The sequence below is a fragment of the Manduca sexta genome, chromosome 6 (genome assembly GCF_014839805.1).
Source record: "Manduca sexta isolate Smith_Timp_Sample1 chromosome 6, JHU_Msex_v1.0, whole genome shotgun sequence".
NCBI lineage: Eukaryota > Metazoa > Arthropoda > Insecta > Lepidoptera > Sphingidae > Manduca > Manduca sexta.
Genome location: NC_051120.1, coordinates 11,411,698 through 11,425,511, shown reverse-complemented (window position 1 = coordinate 11,425,511; position 13,814 = coordinate 11,411,698). Strand labels below are relative to the sequence as shown.

Below are 13,814 nucleotides of genomic sequence, written 5' to 3'. Positions count from 1 at the left end.
ATCTTATATTTAAGATTATAAAGTGAAATTATTTGGCTCCAACAACTCTACTTGGACGTATAGAGCGTCATAGGTAGTCGTGAGCATACGATAAAGCTGATTACATCAGGATATAACAAGAAAAAACCCTTGGACGTAGAATTAGGGGAATTACAGAATAATAAAACTTAAGTAAGCCAATATCGCCATAACAAAAAATAGAGATGATGCCAGATAGAATAATATCTACTTATTCGATTTAATTCGTTCGTCATTTAATACTATAAGTAACTCTTTTTGGTTACTAAATAAAATTAACTAAAGACTACTTATGGTAGATAAAGTTATAAAACTTTGTACGGTACTACTTTAAACACATTACAAATTAAGGGTGTACATATCTAATATTCTTGGACATTCCTATTTTATATACAAAAACTCGTTATATCAAATCCTATTTAAATAGATTTGTTTGTCATATCAATTTATGGTAATGATTGTCATTTCCAAATTGCGTAGACCATTGGCAAGTGTACAAGGGATATTTATATTTTCAGTACATACGTTTGTCATTTACGTAAATATTTTTCAAGGTAGAAATAGAGGTGTTCTATATCTTAGTTGTAAACTAACTCATTTAACAATTGTGTATCAACAATCGAAACATCATTTTTTGATGCCACTGACACCTACTAGTTTCATATATGAACATTTATACGTAATAAATGTCACAATTAGTCTGTTTACTACAATCAGGACCTATTCATATACGTAAAATAGATATCACAACGTTTACTAATTCAATTAGATATTTTGAATTAAAATAACTATCTGAGAAATCGATAAATTATTGACAGAAAAGTATAATTGATTCGTTCTATGTCATAACTCTAGTCCAGCTATGACCTGTCAAATCGAATGTCAATTCTAATACATACCTACAGATACCTGCTTTGTTTTGTACTTTGTAATAGTCTGTTTTCATTTTGTTTACTCGCCTAACGTATTTTATTTTTAATTATCCAGTTAATTGTTTGTAGCTTTCAAACAAAACATTTCTGTTCCAATAATGTCTACCGAGCTACAACCTTTTGTCGCAAACGAGCTGAGATTCGATGCTACATGGCTTGAACGAATTTTATTAGAAATTGGTAAGTGAAGTAGCGCAAAGCAGCCGATCTTAGATACTGGACATGTAATTATGACAATTATGATTTATGAGTGTCTCGTATTTCAAAAACGTGTATTCATGATAATTGATAAGGTAAATATGAATCCTTTGTTGTTAAAGTCGTATTATTAGGAAATACCGATTCGTTACGAAACTTCGGGGGATTCACAGGTTGTCACTTACCATAGACACGCCGACAAGACGCTCTGAATGCTTGTATCGGGATTTTACTTCTTTTTATTTATCTTTCATCACAATAGGTTATTCCCTATGCAATTAATTTAATGAGACTTCCCAAAAAGTTTATAAGTAGTTTTGATAAAATATATGATATATGTCAGAGTAGTCTTGGTTGAAAAAGCAAACTGAACCTTTTTAGAGCTATACTTATTCAGGTTAAAAAAATAATAACTGTAAACAAAAGATACTTTCTTATCAAACAATACTATATTCATAACAAATACTCCAGTGTGAGTGATAAAATTGGTAGCACATTTGTTTGAATTTTTTTGTTCCTTTATATGGTATATTGTATACTGCACTAAGAGAATAGTTGAAAATAGAAAAGAAGAAAAAAAGAGTAGTTGATTACATTTTTCCAAAAAAATTATGAAACTGTATGTCTTGCAAAATTTTAGAGAAAAAGAATTTGCAAAATTTACACGATAATAAATTAAAGCTTTGAATTTAATGGAAGGGATAGTATCTTATAAATTCAATATCAGCCTTAATTGTACATAATACTGTACTATAATATGTCAATTTTATTAAGGGTCCCCTAACATTTTTAACTTGTATACCTGAAACCAAAATATTGCTATTATTTTCAGGTGATATATTTGACATAAGAATAGTATGGGACGCAGACACTGCTCTCCTGACTGGGGCACTGGCATTAGTAGGAGGGGTGGTCGGTGGATATGCTGGAGGCAGAATGGGAGCCGCGCTTGGTGCTGGCATCGGTGGAGCGGCAGGTTTTGGAGCCTCAAGTAAGTTGTCACATTTTGTTAGTGCTTCTTTATTCAATGAAACATATAATACATATTCAAAATAAAATGAAAAATCAAAGTTAAAAGTGAATATTCTTTATTAAAAATGATTGTTTAATATAAAGTTTTAGATACATTATAAATAGTATGTGTTTACATACCTGAAAATAGACCTAATTAGCACCGTGGGTCTTAGTATAGTGTAACCATGTGTTGAAGACTCTTGCCCAAAGAATTTTCCATAAAATGTGCTACTTTAACATGCCATATTGTAGTTTGGTATAATAATATTAAACTATCTGTGCTATAATGCGCTGTTTGAAAGTCAAGTGCAGGATAGATGCCGCATCTACACCATTTAACATATAATTATTGATTTTATGAATTGACTGAATGTAGGGATGAAATAGTGAAATCCATGATGCCTAGTTATTTATGAGAAGGCAGGGAAATTCAGATATATTTTAAATAAAACAGTAATACTGTCCTTAATCGTTAATGTATCATCCTCTCCCTGTGTCTGTCCTGAGCCGAGGTTCGTAACCCGTTACTAGGTTGCTCCCAGTATAGTCACTTAATTTTTCAAGGGATGCAAGCATCTAAAGCGCTCTCCCAAAAGACTGGTGTTTGTGTAAGCCGGTCCTTATCGGGCTAACTATCTACCGTAATACTGTTTCTTTACTTAGTCAGCCCCTTGTATTCTTAGTGTAGATGATTCTTTATATCACATGTGTCTCTCTGTGAATCCCTGGAATACTTGAAGGTCCTACAGTACAACCCGTACTTCATATGAAACATACAAAGAAACACTGACATACAGCACCATAACTATACATTTTCTATTCCAGCCATAGTATCCCTCAGAGAAATCTGGGCAACTGTCAAGGAGAAGTTAAAAGAGGTGCTGTACATAGTCTTTAACTACCTCCGAAGATTGGATCCGGAAGACTATATGATAGCATTTGATATCCTCATGAGCTGTGCCACAAGTCGGAGAGAGCTGGTCATGACATTACTCAACTTCATCGCACATAAATTAGGAAGGGAGGTGCTTTCCACCCTCACTGCTGCGTAAGGGGTAGATGTATAGTATTTTTAATACAACTTCCGAATAGGTTGATGGTATTAAAATATGCAGTCTAAACCAGGGTATGTATGAGATGATTCTTAATGTACTCTTCTTGACATTTTGCAGTCCTGTAGTAATTAAATCATAGTTATAATATGACAAGCCTCACCGCTTTATGAACGAATTGGCTGCTATAAAACCAAGAATTTATATTTTTCTGACCTTAAATCTCAAAGCCTCATTTCATGGGATTAGAGATAACGATAAAAAGTTATAATGGTCAATTTTTAGTTAACAGCTCAAGTATAGATCAATCTATAAGGTAACAAAATGAAAGTTGACAGCATTATACAGAAAGGACATGTTTCAAATTAACAAAGTTTAGCATGTTTAAATTGCTCTCCTGTAAAGTTATGTTTTTGCACTAGTATGCGTAGGACCTAACGATAGTTCGCACCCAACTTAGAAAAAGCCTTGCATACAGGGCCTCGCATAGTGCAGGAATATCGTTCAATTCGGCGAGCTTTTAATTTTTAATTTGCTATTGTCAACTATGCAATCCTTGAAAAATCCAAAGCTAAGCCAAAGGCCATATCATATCAATGCTAGCTAGTGTAATTAGTACATTATTATACTATATTTCTACACTGTTGTTTAAACCATGCACGGTTACCTTTTAATATAAAAAATACAACATATATTGTAATGAGACAATTTAGAGAATTTAATTTATTAAATTATAAAATGACGTAACTTGGCCAACAATTCACAGCAATCAGTTTAAAGACATAAAAACAATACAAACACAAGTATTGAGAGAACCCTCCTTTTTTTAAAGTCGGTTTAAAATTACGTATATAGGAGAACGGAAGGTAATAGGGTACTTGGTAAATTTTTTTAAAAAGCGACCAACTTCCTTTAAATGTCACACAAAACGAGATTCGCACACTAGGAGTTTATAAACGTCCTCAGAAAATTAGATCAAATTCTGTTAGATGTCACCAGACCTAAGTCAATTAGGACAGATTAGAAATACTTAGAATGGCTTTTCTATGCATATTTTTCAATTTAAGGTGCTGATTACATTAAGTTTTGTTTATATGCATAATATATTATTTATCTAATGTCCTACAAAAACAAATGATTAGAAAACTTATCAAAGATTATTACAATTATAATTGTTTTAACTTCGGGATTCCCCCAATATAATGGTCAATATTTGTGGTGGGCTAAAGAGTAATTTCGATAAAAAATACAATTGAAATTTGTTTTTTTGCCACATACATATAATACTAAACCATTTGTCGACACGCAGTTCTGTTCTACCTATAATAAGGTCTTTAATTGAAGTGTGAGGAGCATTAGGCATGAGGCCATTGTCTGCAATATGTCTAATATTGAGAAATACGTTCTAGTGTTAGCATACACATCAAGTGATCTTGAGAAAAGTCCCTTTAGTTTTTGTGAAATTTTTGTAGTCAGATGTGACACTTGAAAGAGCTCAGTGGGCCACACATTGAGTATGGCTCGGATTAGAATATTTTTATGTATTTAAATATCTATCACAGTAGAATATAAATAAATAAATAAAATAAAGATTTATGTATGTGCCTTTTGCTCAATGCCTGTTACGAGTATAGATCTGTATGACAAATTGTCATCAATATATTTGTATGTATTGTAATAAATTATACTGAAATGTTAATATTTTTATATGTATATAAAGTGTATGTAAATATTGTTGCTACAAGACGTTATAAAATGTATGTATTTCATTTAAATCCACCCAATTAAGTTACGGAAGAGGATCGCAATACGCTTCTATAGTGTCTTGAAAATAAGCACCGACAAAATTAATTGAAATCAAAAGTCAACCTTAGTTCCTATATAATGGGACCCATATTAAAACCAAGCATTGGGTCAAAGCAGGTTACTATTTTATAAATCGTATGCGAAAGGAAATAAAGTTTAAATTACAATAGAATTCAATCTTCTGTCACACTGTATAATGTATAATTGTAATTTGTTAGGTAACTGAATATTTTTTTTTTGTATCATATCGTGTTTTGTTTGAATATCTTTTATTAAATAAATGTAATACATTTGATTGTACATTTATGAGGGTCAATTGAATCTATTTTTATTAAGTTTTTTTTTATTGCTTTGAATGACGAGACGAGCTTACCGTTCGCCTGATGGTAAGCGATACGACCCATAAACAGCAGAAAAACCATCTAACTCCTTGAATTACAAAGTATTGTTTGGTATTCCATTGCGCACGTCATCCTGAGACGTGAGATGTTGTCTTATGTTCAGTAGTTACACTGGCTACAATATGTATGTTTTCTATGTTTTCATTTTTATTGTGGTGCCTTTTTTTAAACAGCATTAGTAAAATAAATGCACATGAGTCACAATACATTGCTCAAGTGTTAGGTTTAAATAAACGGCTGTTATTGTAGATTTAAGAAATGGTGTTTGTATTAAAATAAATATTTCACGTTTTATTATTCTTTGTTTATTTTGACCAACGGCTTTTGGTATCCATAACTAGAATACCTTCCAATATGATTTTGTTTTGTCTGACAGTGTCATTCAAGTTGGCCGGCATAATTGTATCGACTGGAGACTCATTTCTCGTGAGTCGACATTCTGAACCCCATTCTACTTACCATAGATGCAGCAGTGCTATTTTGCCGAACAGGTTCCTAAGTCACTAAATGAATTTATGAATAAGATTAGGGGGCCTTATTCCGTCTGCGGGGGTATATCCGTCTTTTTGCAATCACGGGCGTTCTTATCCAAGGACGGATTTGATGGCCGGATTGATAAATTGGGGATATTTCGACTATTACTTATACATTTACTTATTACTTATACAACTATAGAAGCTGTCCTTTGAATGGAATGCTCGTAATGGAAAAAAAAAAGGGAAAAGGGGCCCCTCCCTATATATTTTTTTTTATTGCTTTGAATGATGTTAATGCTATTCGCCTGATGGTAAGCGATATGACCGCCCATAAACATTAGAAACACTATCCTATACCTTGAATTACAAAGTATTGTTTGGTATTCCACTGCACTCGCCATCCTGAGACGTGAGATGTTAAGTCTCATTATGTCCAGTAGTTAAACTGGCTACAATGTCCTTCAAACCGAAACACAACAGTGACTACACATTGCTGCTTGGCGGCAGAAATAGGCATTGCGGTGGTACCTACCCAAGCGGACTCTCACATATGAGAGAACTACCACCAGTAGTATAAGGTTTCAAAGAGCAGTTTAACATCTAAAAGGTAGATATTAATAAAAAATAATCATTTATATCTTATTTATTTGCTAGAGTGCACTAAAGGAACATAGCTCTCACTACGCGCGTACTAAATCATACTCGCTAATGTTTTCACAACAATCAGTATCATTTTGGATTCATATTTTTCATGAAAACTTTATTGCATATGTAGAGACTAAAACATACATTTTATAGTCATTTGATTCTATTTGAAAGGATAATTAATTATGCAATAAAAAATAAAAATGATTTAAAATCTTCATTCAAAATTCAGAGTTAACAATCCAAAACCAACAATCACAAGAAATATACAATATTTGAACATCAATAAAGATTGTAACATAAGATTCAATTTACACCATTTATGTGGTTCTTATCACTGGACTAAATATAACTTGTTTAAATACATAACAATTTCACAATTTATTCAATAAAATAAGTGTAAAATTCCGGAATGGTCTAACCAGATATATATTTTCAGACTTTTTACCCGAAATAAATACTGAAAGATTTGTAAATATTTTCACAACTAGTATAAATACATCTAAAGGTACCCCGTTAAAATCTAAAAGGAATGTAATGTGCTAGAGGAATAGAGAGAAAGAAAGAGAGAGTGAGAGAGATAGAAAGAGAGAGGAAAAGGGAGAAAGAGAAAGCGATAGAGAGATGTGCTAACATTCTATGGTTAACTGAACTACAACTTTAGGATTAAGACACTAATAAAGTTGCAAGTCAATGTTGCTTTTATGGAAACATTGGATAATAAATTACTGTGTATCCATTATAGGACCGAGTTATGCCAAAATGTTCAAACTATTATTAAAACAACATTTATGGATTGTTATTTGTTAGAGCTGGATTTTATTACGCATAAATTTTTTTTTGAATATTTACACTTTTTTTTGTCATATAAATATATATCACGTTTCGCTGCACACTAAATTATCACATTTAGATAATAGCGTGTCAAATATTAACTTATTTTTGTATGTACTTTTATTATTTGAACCATATTCTTAAACAATTCGACAATTAGATATAAGTCATTAATTACATTAATCACTGAATAAATGTTCATTAGTAACGGACTTCATTTACATGCAGGCAATGTCGCCATTTGAAACGGTTCCCTCCATTATTTCGGTTGCATACATTAAGAGTAGTGTGAGTTAGTACATTTTGGCATATCTGGGTCCAATTAAGGTATTTTATAAATAGTGTAATAGAAGAACAAAATAGTTTATATTAGTTGAGGGCTATTATATGTAAATTTTGTTATAAGTATTTATTTTGGAACAACTACAGGACCACATTGTCACACTGATGAAGTTCCTTTAAATAATAAAAAAAACCCATGGCAAATCTGAAGTTAGCAAGAATAAATTAAATTAAAAACCTACTTTGTATTTAAGTCAATAAATAAAAATTAAAAAGTCAGGGGGCCTATGCCGTCTACGGTGGTATATCCGTCTTTTAGTAATTACGGGCTTTCTTTACGAAGGACAACTTCGAAAGCTGAATAGGTAAGAGTCAATAAATACTCTTGTTATGTATACGGCTACCAAAGCTGTCCTTCGATAAGAACGCCGGTAATTGCAAAAAGACGAATTTACCCCCATAGACGGAATAGCCCCCCTAAATAACTTATCTATAACTAAAAATAAATATAAATTTGAAACATTTGTCATTAATAGGAAAACATTTGAGATTACTTGTCTAGTAACTTTGTTTTAAAATAGTTTATCGACATTTAATTTGTCACACAATTTGTACTTGTTACAATTCGTTTTTATAAATAAAAAAAAAAAACAATCTTGCATAATATGCAGATAATTTTTACACAAAACAATATGCTATTATATACGTCATAGCATTGATAATCGTATAACAATAAAACTTAACCGATTGTAAACAATTTCAGATTTAATATACATTGTAATAATGTATTATAATAATTAAAATAGTGCAACTACTTTGAGATTAAGTGGCAAATTATCTGGCAAGTTGTCCTTTGAGAAGAATAAGTGCTCATAGTAAATGCTAAAATTAATAACTAATTAAGTAAACATCGCTTCATTATCACAACATTTAAGTACTTCTACGACTTTTTGAGAACCCCAATCTTAATCGATCTGATTATGAAAATTAACCAATCACAATAAGTCATTTGTGAGCTTGTCAAAAATACTTTGATCTGATTGGTTCATTTAGGCGATGGATTGAAAAACGGATTGGAATTTATTGACCACGGCCGTTATACACTGGTTTCAAAAGGTATATCACGTAGATTTAGTTCCAGCCCAAATCTGAAATAAATGATAATTGGTATATCGCATAGATTAAATTCGGAAATCTACAAGCAAATAATATGAATTCTGGAATCTGCTTTCTATGAAGTCTAGCTACTTGTGTACTACTGGCATGTTAGTTGCTCTCCTTGTCGTCCATGGCCCTCTTCAGTTCCATGGCGAGCTTGTATCCGAGTTCAGGCCGTCTGTCCCTCCCTTCCACCATGGCCAACACCTGTAAATTGGAGACATACTTTTATAATTCTTGAGTCTGATTATGAGGTTACGAATTACAGAAATTTCCAATGGCGTCTTAATTTTATTTCACCTTATTCTGATAATTGATGTTGACATGTCATAGCATAATTGGAAGATATAAGAAGAGTTTTGATTCATCATTGGAGTTTTGGGTCCTTGCACAAAAAACGGGTTGAGGCAGCAGCTTGGGTGTTGAGTTTTTACAGGCTATGGAATTATAAAAATTCCTCATCTTGTAAATTTTCTTGTCCTTTTGTAGGTAACATGTCCACACAATATCACTAACTCAGTATAAGGTCCTATGTTAATTTTGATTGCTGGAAAATGTGATTTGAATGTGTGAAGTGAATTTTTTTATGTTGGCAATTAGAAAAGACAACAATTTATTTATCTTTCGGGTTGATTGACATTTTTACTAAAAATACTTTTTTACTGATAGAATCATGTTATAATCATGTCACAATTGAATTTGTGTAAAAATTTTATACATCTATCCTAGACGATAGACGAAAAGTAATCTGAACACCCTGCAAATAGATCGCTTCCACCCCAAATTAGGACGGGATGAGTGCAAAAGCTGCCCACCTCGTCGGAGTTGACGATGACGCCGTGGTGGTCGCGGATGGCGTGCTGCGTGCGGAGGATGTCGGCGAGGTCGACGCCGCGGGACGCGTCCTCCACCAGCACGGCGCGGTACCCGATGGCCAGCGCGTCCGCGATCGTCGCGCCTGCACACAACACACACACTACATACCACTACAACCGAAATAACTGATCCGTTTCATAAAATAAGAATCTTTTCTTCCCCAAACTGCTTCTTTCTACAGTCATTTTGACATCGCGTTACAAAATGAAACCACATGCTTACCTACTTGGAAATAACGCTTTACAATAAGTTACTAGAGCCTTTGATGTAAAATAAAAAAGTGTAAGTTCCGAACAAAATAAATATTAAAAAAAGTAATTTTAATTTTATTCGCCCTAAAGCCACTACTACTACTCTAAGAGAATTCGTTGCAGCGACATCATACTTTCAGTCAGAAATACACCCACGCACGCGCCATATTCGCATTAAACTACAAAATGATAAAAAAATCAGAAAACTAAAACCAGGCTTTTTCAAAATATTACTTAATAATGGATGATTTTTAGCACAGTGTCGGCTAAAGTGAAGACGAGTATGTGTAATGATTTCTTATGTTTACGCGAATATTAGACATTGAAATAAAACTAAAAACTATTTAACGGATTTTATCGCGGTTTTTTATATTATTATTTTCTCCCGACGTTTCGAAGACTTTGCAGCCTTCATGGTCACGGGGGGGACTGAGGTGTTGTTCATCCGTAAAGTCAAAGTTACAATATCTACCTACATTTTTCGAATATACATGAAGGCTGCAAAGTCTTCGAAACGTCGGGAGAAAATAATAATATAAAAAACCGCGATAAAATCCGTTAAATAGTTTTTAGTTTTATTTCGACGAGTATGTGGTTTAATTTAGTAACGTAGAGTCAAAATGACACTATAACATTATGATTTATTTTGTTATTTTATTTAATTATTCATTATTATTATGTTCTTTAATCTGTCAAAGTGCAACTCAGTTCGCCTATGTGGTAAAAAATTTATTTTTATAACGCATGGCCAGGTGCTAGAAGGGCATTAAAAGTATATTAAAAGATATTTATATATAAACTCAAATTTGAATATATCAGCCCTGTGTCAACTAGTCTTACAATCGTCGACTATTGTTTCAAGTTGATTATTGTATTTTGAAAGGCAAATCTTGACTAACTCAGTGGAGTAGTTGTATTACGACACGACTGCAGTGCTGACATCTCAGGTTCAATTTCCGGGTCAGGCAATGTGATATTTGGGTTTTTCTGCTCAGTATCAAGCCCAGAGTATACAATTTGTATCCCATCGCCTCCTATCACATCATGGGACGGAACACTCTTGGCGAAAAGCGGTTGCCCTGGTTGCACCCCTGCATACCCATTCGGGGATAAATGCGTGATGTGTTTGTTTAATAAAATACAGTAATACATACCAACGCAGACGTCGTACGCGAGGCCGCAGATGTATATGTCGGTGGCGCCGCGCATGCGCAGCTGTGTGCTGAGGCTGGTGTCGGTGAGCTTCTTGTTGTCCCAGAACACCGAGTACGAGTCCACGTCCGGGTTGGTGCCCTTGTACACCTTCACGGCGCCTTCCACTATCTGTACAAGTAACAGATACTTCTTATTATTATTTAGCCGTTTTCACAAGGTGAAGTGTTAGCTTGCTCTTGCGCATCTTAACGTGAGCTCCATATTACCTATTCCTTAATGGAACAGAACGAGTGAGTGTGAGCCCAAACCTCCATGTGTAATCACCATTCAGGTACTGTGTGTTTACGGATGACGGAAATTATTAATTAACATTAGGTGGCTCAGTGATTGGTGGGCTGCCCCATCATTCCCACTTACATATCTAGTAATAAGCAGAGGCGGCCTTGGGGGGAGGCGATTCTGCAACCGCCCGGGCCTCGCGCGGTGCGTTGGAGATTATTTTTTACGATATCGACGAAACTTAAACCCAGGAATTTTTTTGCCCTGCCTTGATGGGCCTCAGATATTTTTTTATTTGCTTTCGCCTGGGGCCTCGCGTCATTTAAGGCCGCCATAGGTAATAAAACTAGACATTACCGATAGAGGCACGAGTCGTGAGCACAAATGTGTTACGTGATTGTTTCGACAGTCGATGCTCGTTATCTATTGGCTTACATATGCCATGCAACTCGTCGATATATATGTACTACGTACTAGATCTGGCGTTCCAAACACTCACTGTGTTCAACTGAAGTGTACTGCAATCCGGTATCGGTTGCCATTTTAAATTTACTCTAAAGCGGTTTAACACTACATATTTAAAGTTTCGTTAGACGACGATTGATGTTTTATCGCTGCGGCTAACTTTAGATCTAACTCCAGATTTAAAACAAATAGTTATTGACGTTCGTGTCTATAGAATATACGTAAATACATACAACTACTTTACCAATATTTCAACACACCAGCTCGCCCCCACCACTATTCCACTAGTGCTCATGTTTGGTGCCGTTTACCTTGAGGTCCTTGTGCAGCTCGGCGCCCCAGGTGTCCTGCACGCAGTGTCGCGGCCACAGGCGCTGCTTCATGGGCGGCGGGCCCGCGAATATCACCGTGTCGTACGCCGCCGCCTTGTCCGCTGACACCTGGACCAAAAATAATGTAGATTATCAGACACGACGAAGTAACACTGGACATGATGGTAATTGTAGTGGTATATAGTAAGGGTGTCGATTAATCTTGTTTTATGAAACGGCAATAGCCTAGTTGGGTGTGGAATGGACTGCCAAGACGAATGTCCACAGGTCCAAATCCCAAGGGCACACAACTCTGACTTTTCTAAAATCATGTGTGTATTCTTTGTGAATTTATCGTTCGCTTTAACGGTGAAGGAAAACATCGTGAGGAAACCTGCACATGTGAGAAGTTCTCTATAAGAATTTGGAAGGTGTATGAAGTCTACCAATCCGCACTAGGCCAGCGTGGTGGACTAAGGCCTAATCCCCTCTCTGTAGTAGAGGAGGCCTGTGCTCAGCAGTGGGCAAGTATATAATACAGGGCTGATATTATTATTATTATTTTATGCATTTTGTCGCCTACCTAACAGTGAAGTCCCCCCCTTCCCCTCCACGTCACTGCGACTGATGAGAGATGTCTATACCTCGCCAGTCGCCACAATTATGCAGGTCTGTTAATACCATAGGCTGAATTCAGAATGCGACACACGTATGGATCTGAACTTGTTGAACCACTATGGTACGTTTTACGTGTAATATATAGTTGGCGCTATCCGGGTTGCAACAAACATCCTACCGCCAACGTACTAGAATTAAATTGTTTTAAAATAAAAAATAGACTACCATGTCACACATAAATGCTTCAAATAGCTTCGTACGAACAGCAATCAAATCATGAGTTGGAAAATTAGCTAAAATTGGTGAAATACCGAATTTGTCTGCTTACCTCATCGCCTTCACCCCGTTATAACTAAGCTTTAAACCTCAACAACGTAATCGTAAATACAAAATTATTATTAGCTCAGTTTCGCCGATCCTTACATTCCTCGGAAGACCCAAAAGGCCTATTTCAGCTCTATTATCAATTACCATAACCCCATAGAGCCGGTAGTTGATTGTTACTGCAAACATTCTATGCGACATCGGTTCGTCGTTTGACGCAATTGTTGCCGAATTTCAACGTTCCTGTATTCAGGGGCCGGATTCAGAATTATTAATAGGTGGTCTATGGCCCCCGTAGCTGAATTTGACTCGGTATGTAACGCGATATCTATTTTTGGCGTTAAGGTACTAAACTCTATTACACTTTACAATTAATTTTATTTAATTTACGGCAAATTAAGACGTTATTGCTTTATATTTCGATTCATATACTGTTCAAACGAAAAATATTTCCGTAAAGTTAAATATTTTATATGTATATTTATTTACTAAAAAAGGGGGTCAAAATACCCATTAGCAAATCCATCCCTGTGCGAAATACCGATGCCGTGAGCGCGGACAGTAACGGAACCCCCTCGCGACCCACATAGGGGCCGCATCGAGCGCAAGTTCAAATTAAAACCTCTTCACATTTTTATCGGCATACCGACGAGTGATTTAAGCGCCATCGATCGCGGGCTCAAGAACGAAGATACCACTTTAATGGGTTTTTACGGCAT

General features: G+C 35.0%; 2 protein-coding genes across 2 annotated transcripts in view; one reads left to right on the top strand and one right to left on the bottom strand.

The window, feature by feature from the left end:
• Positions 1–893: 893 nt before the first annotated feature.
• Positions 894–5,718, top strand: LOC115444341. The gene is made up of 3 exons (XM_030170091.2): positions 894–1,130; positions 1,981–2,139; positions 2,988–5,718. Exons 1-3 carry the CDS (start codon positions 1,049–1,051, stop codon positions 3,212–3,214), a joined length of 468 nt encoding a protein of 155 aa, XP_030025951.1. The 5' UTR covers positions 894–1,048; the 3' UTR covers positions 3,215–5,718.
• Positions 5,719–6,524: 806 nt separating this feature from the next.
• The window catches only part of LOC115444339, a 29,791-nt gene continuing 22,501 nt past the window's right edge, over positions 6,525–13,814 (bottom strand). Inside the window, exons 5-8 of the mRNA XM_030170088.2 lie at positions 12,154–12,282; positions 11,098–11,266; positions 9,632–9,774; positions 6,525–9,023 (exon numbers count right to left, since the gene is read on the bottom strand). Coding sequence (XP_030025948.1) covers positions 8,925–9,023; positions 9,632–9,774; positions 11,098–11,266; positions 12,154–12,282 — 540 coding nt within the window. The 3' untranslated portion in view covers positions 6,525–8,924. The remainder of the gene's footprint in view (positions 9,024–9,631; positions 9,775–11,097; positions 11,267–12,153; positions 12,283–13,814) is intronic.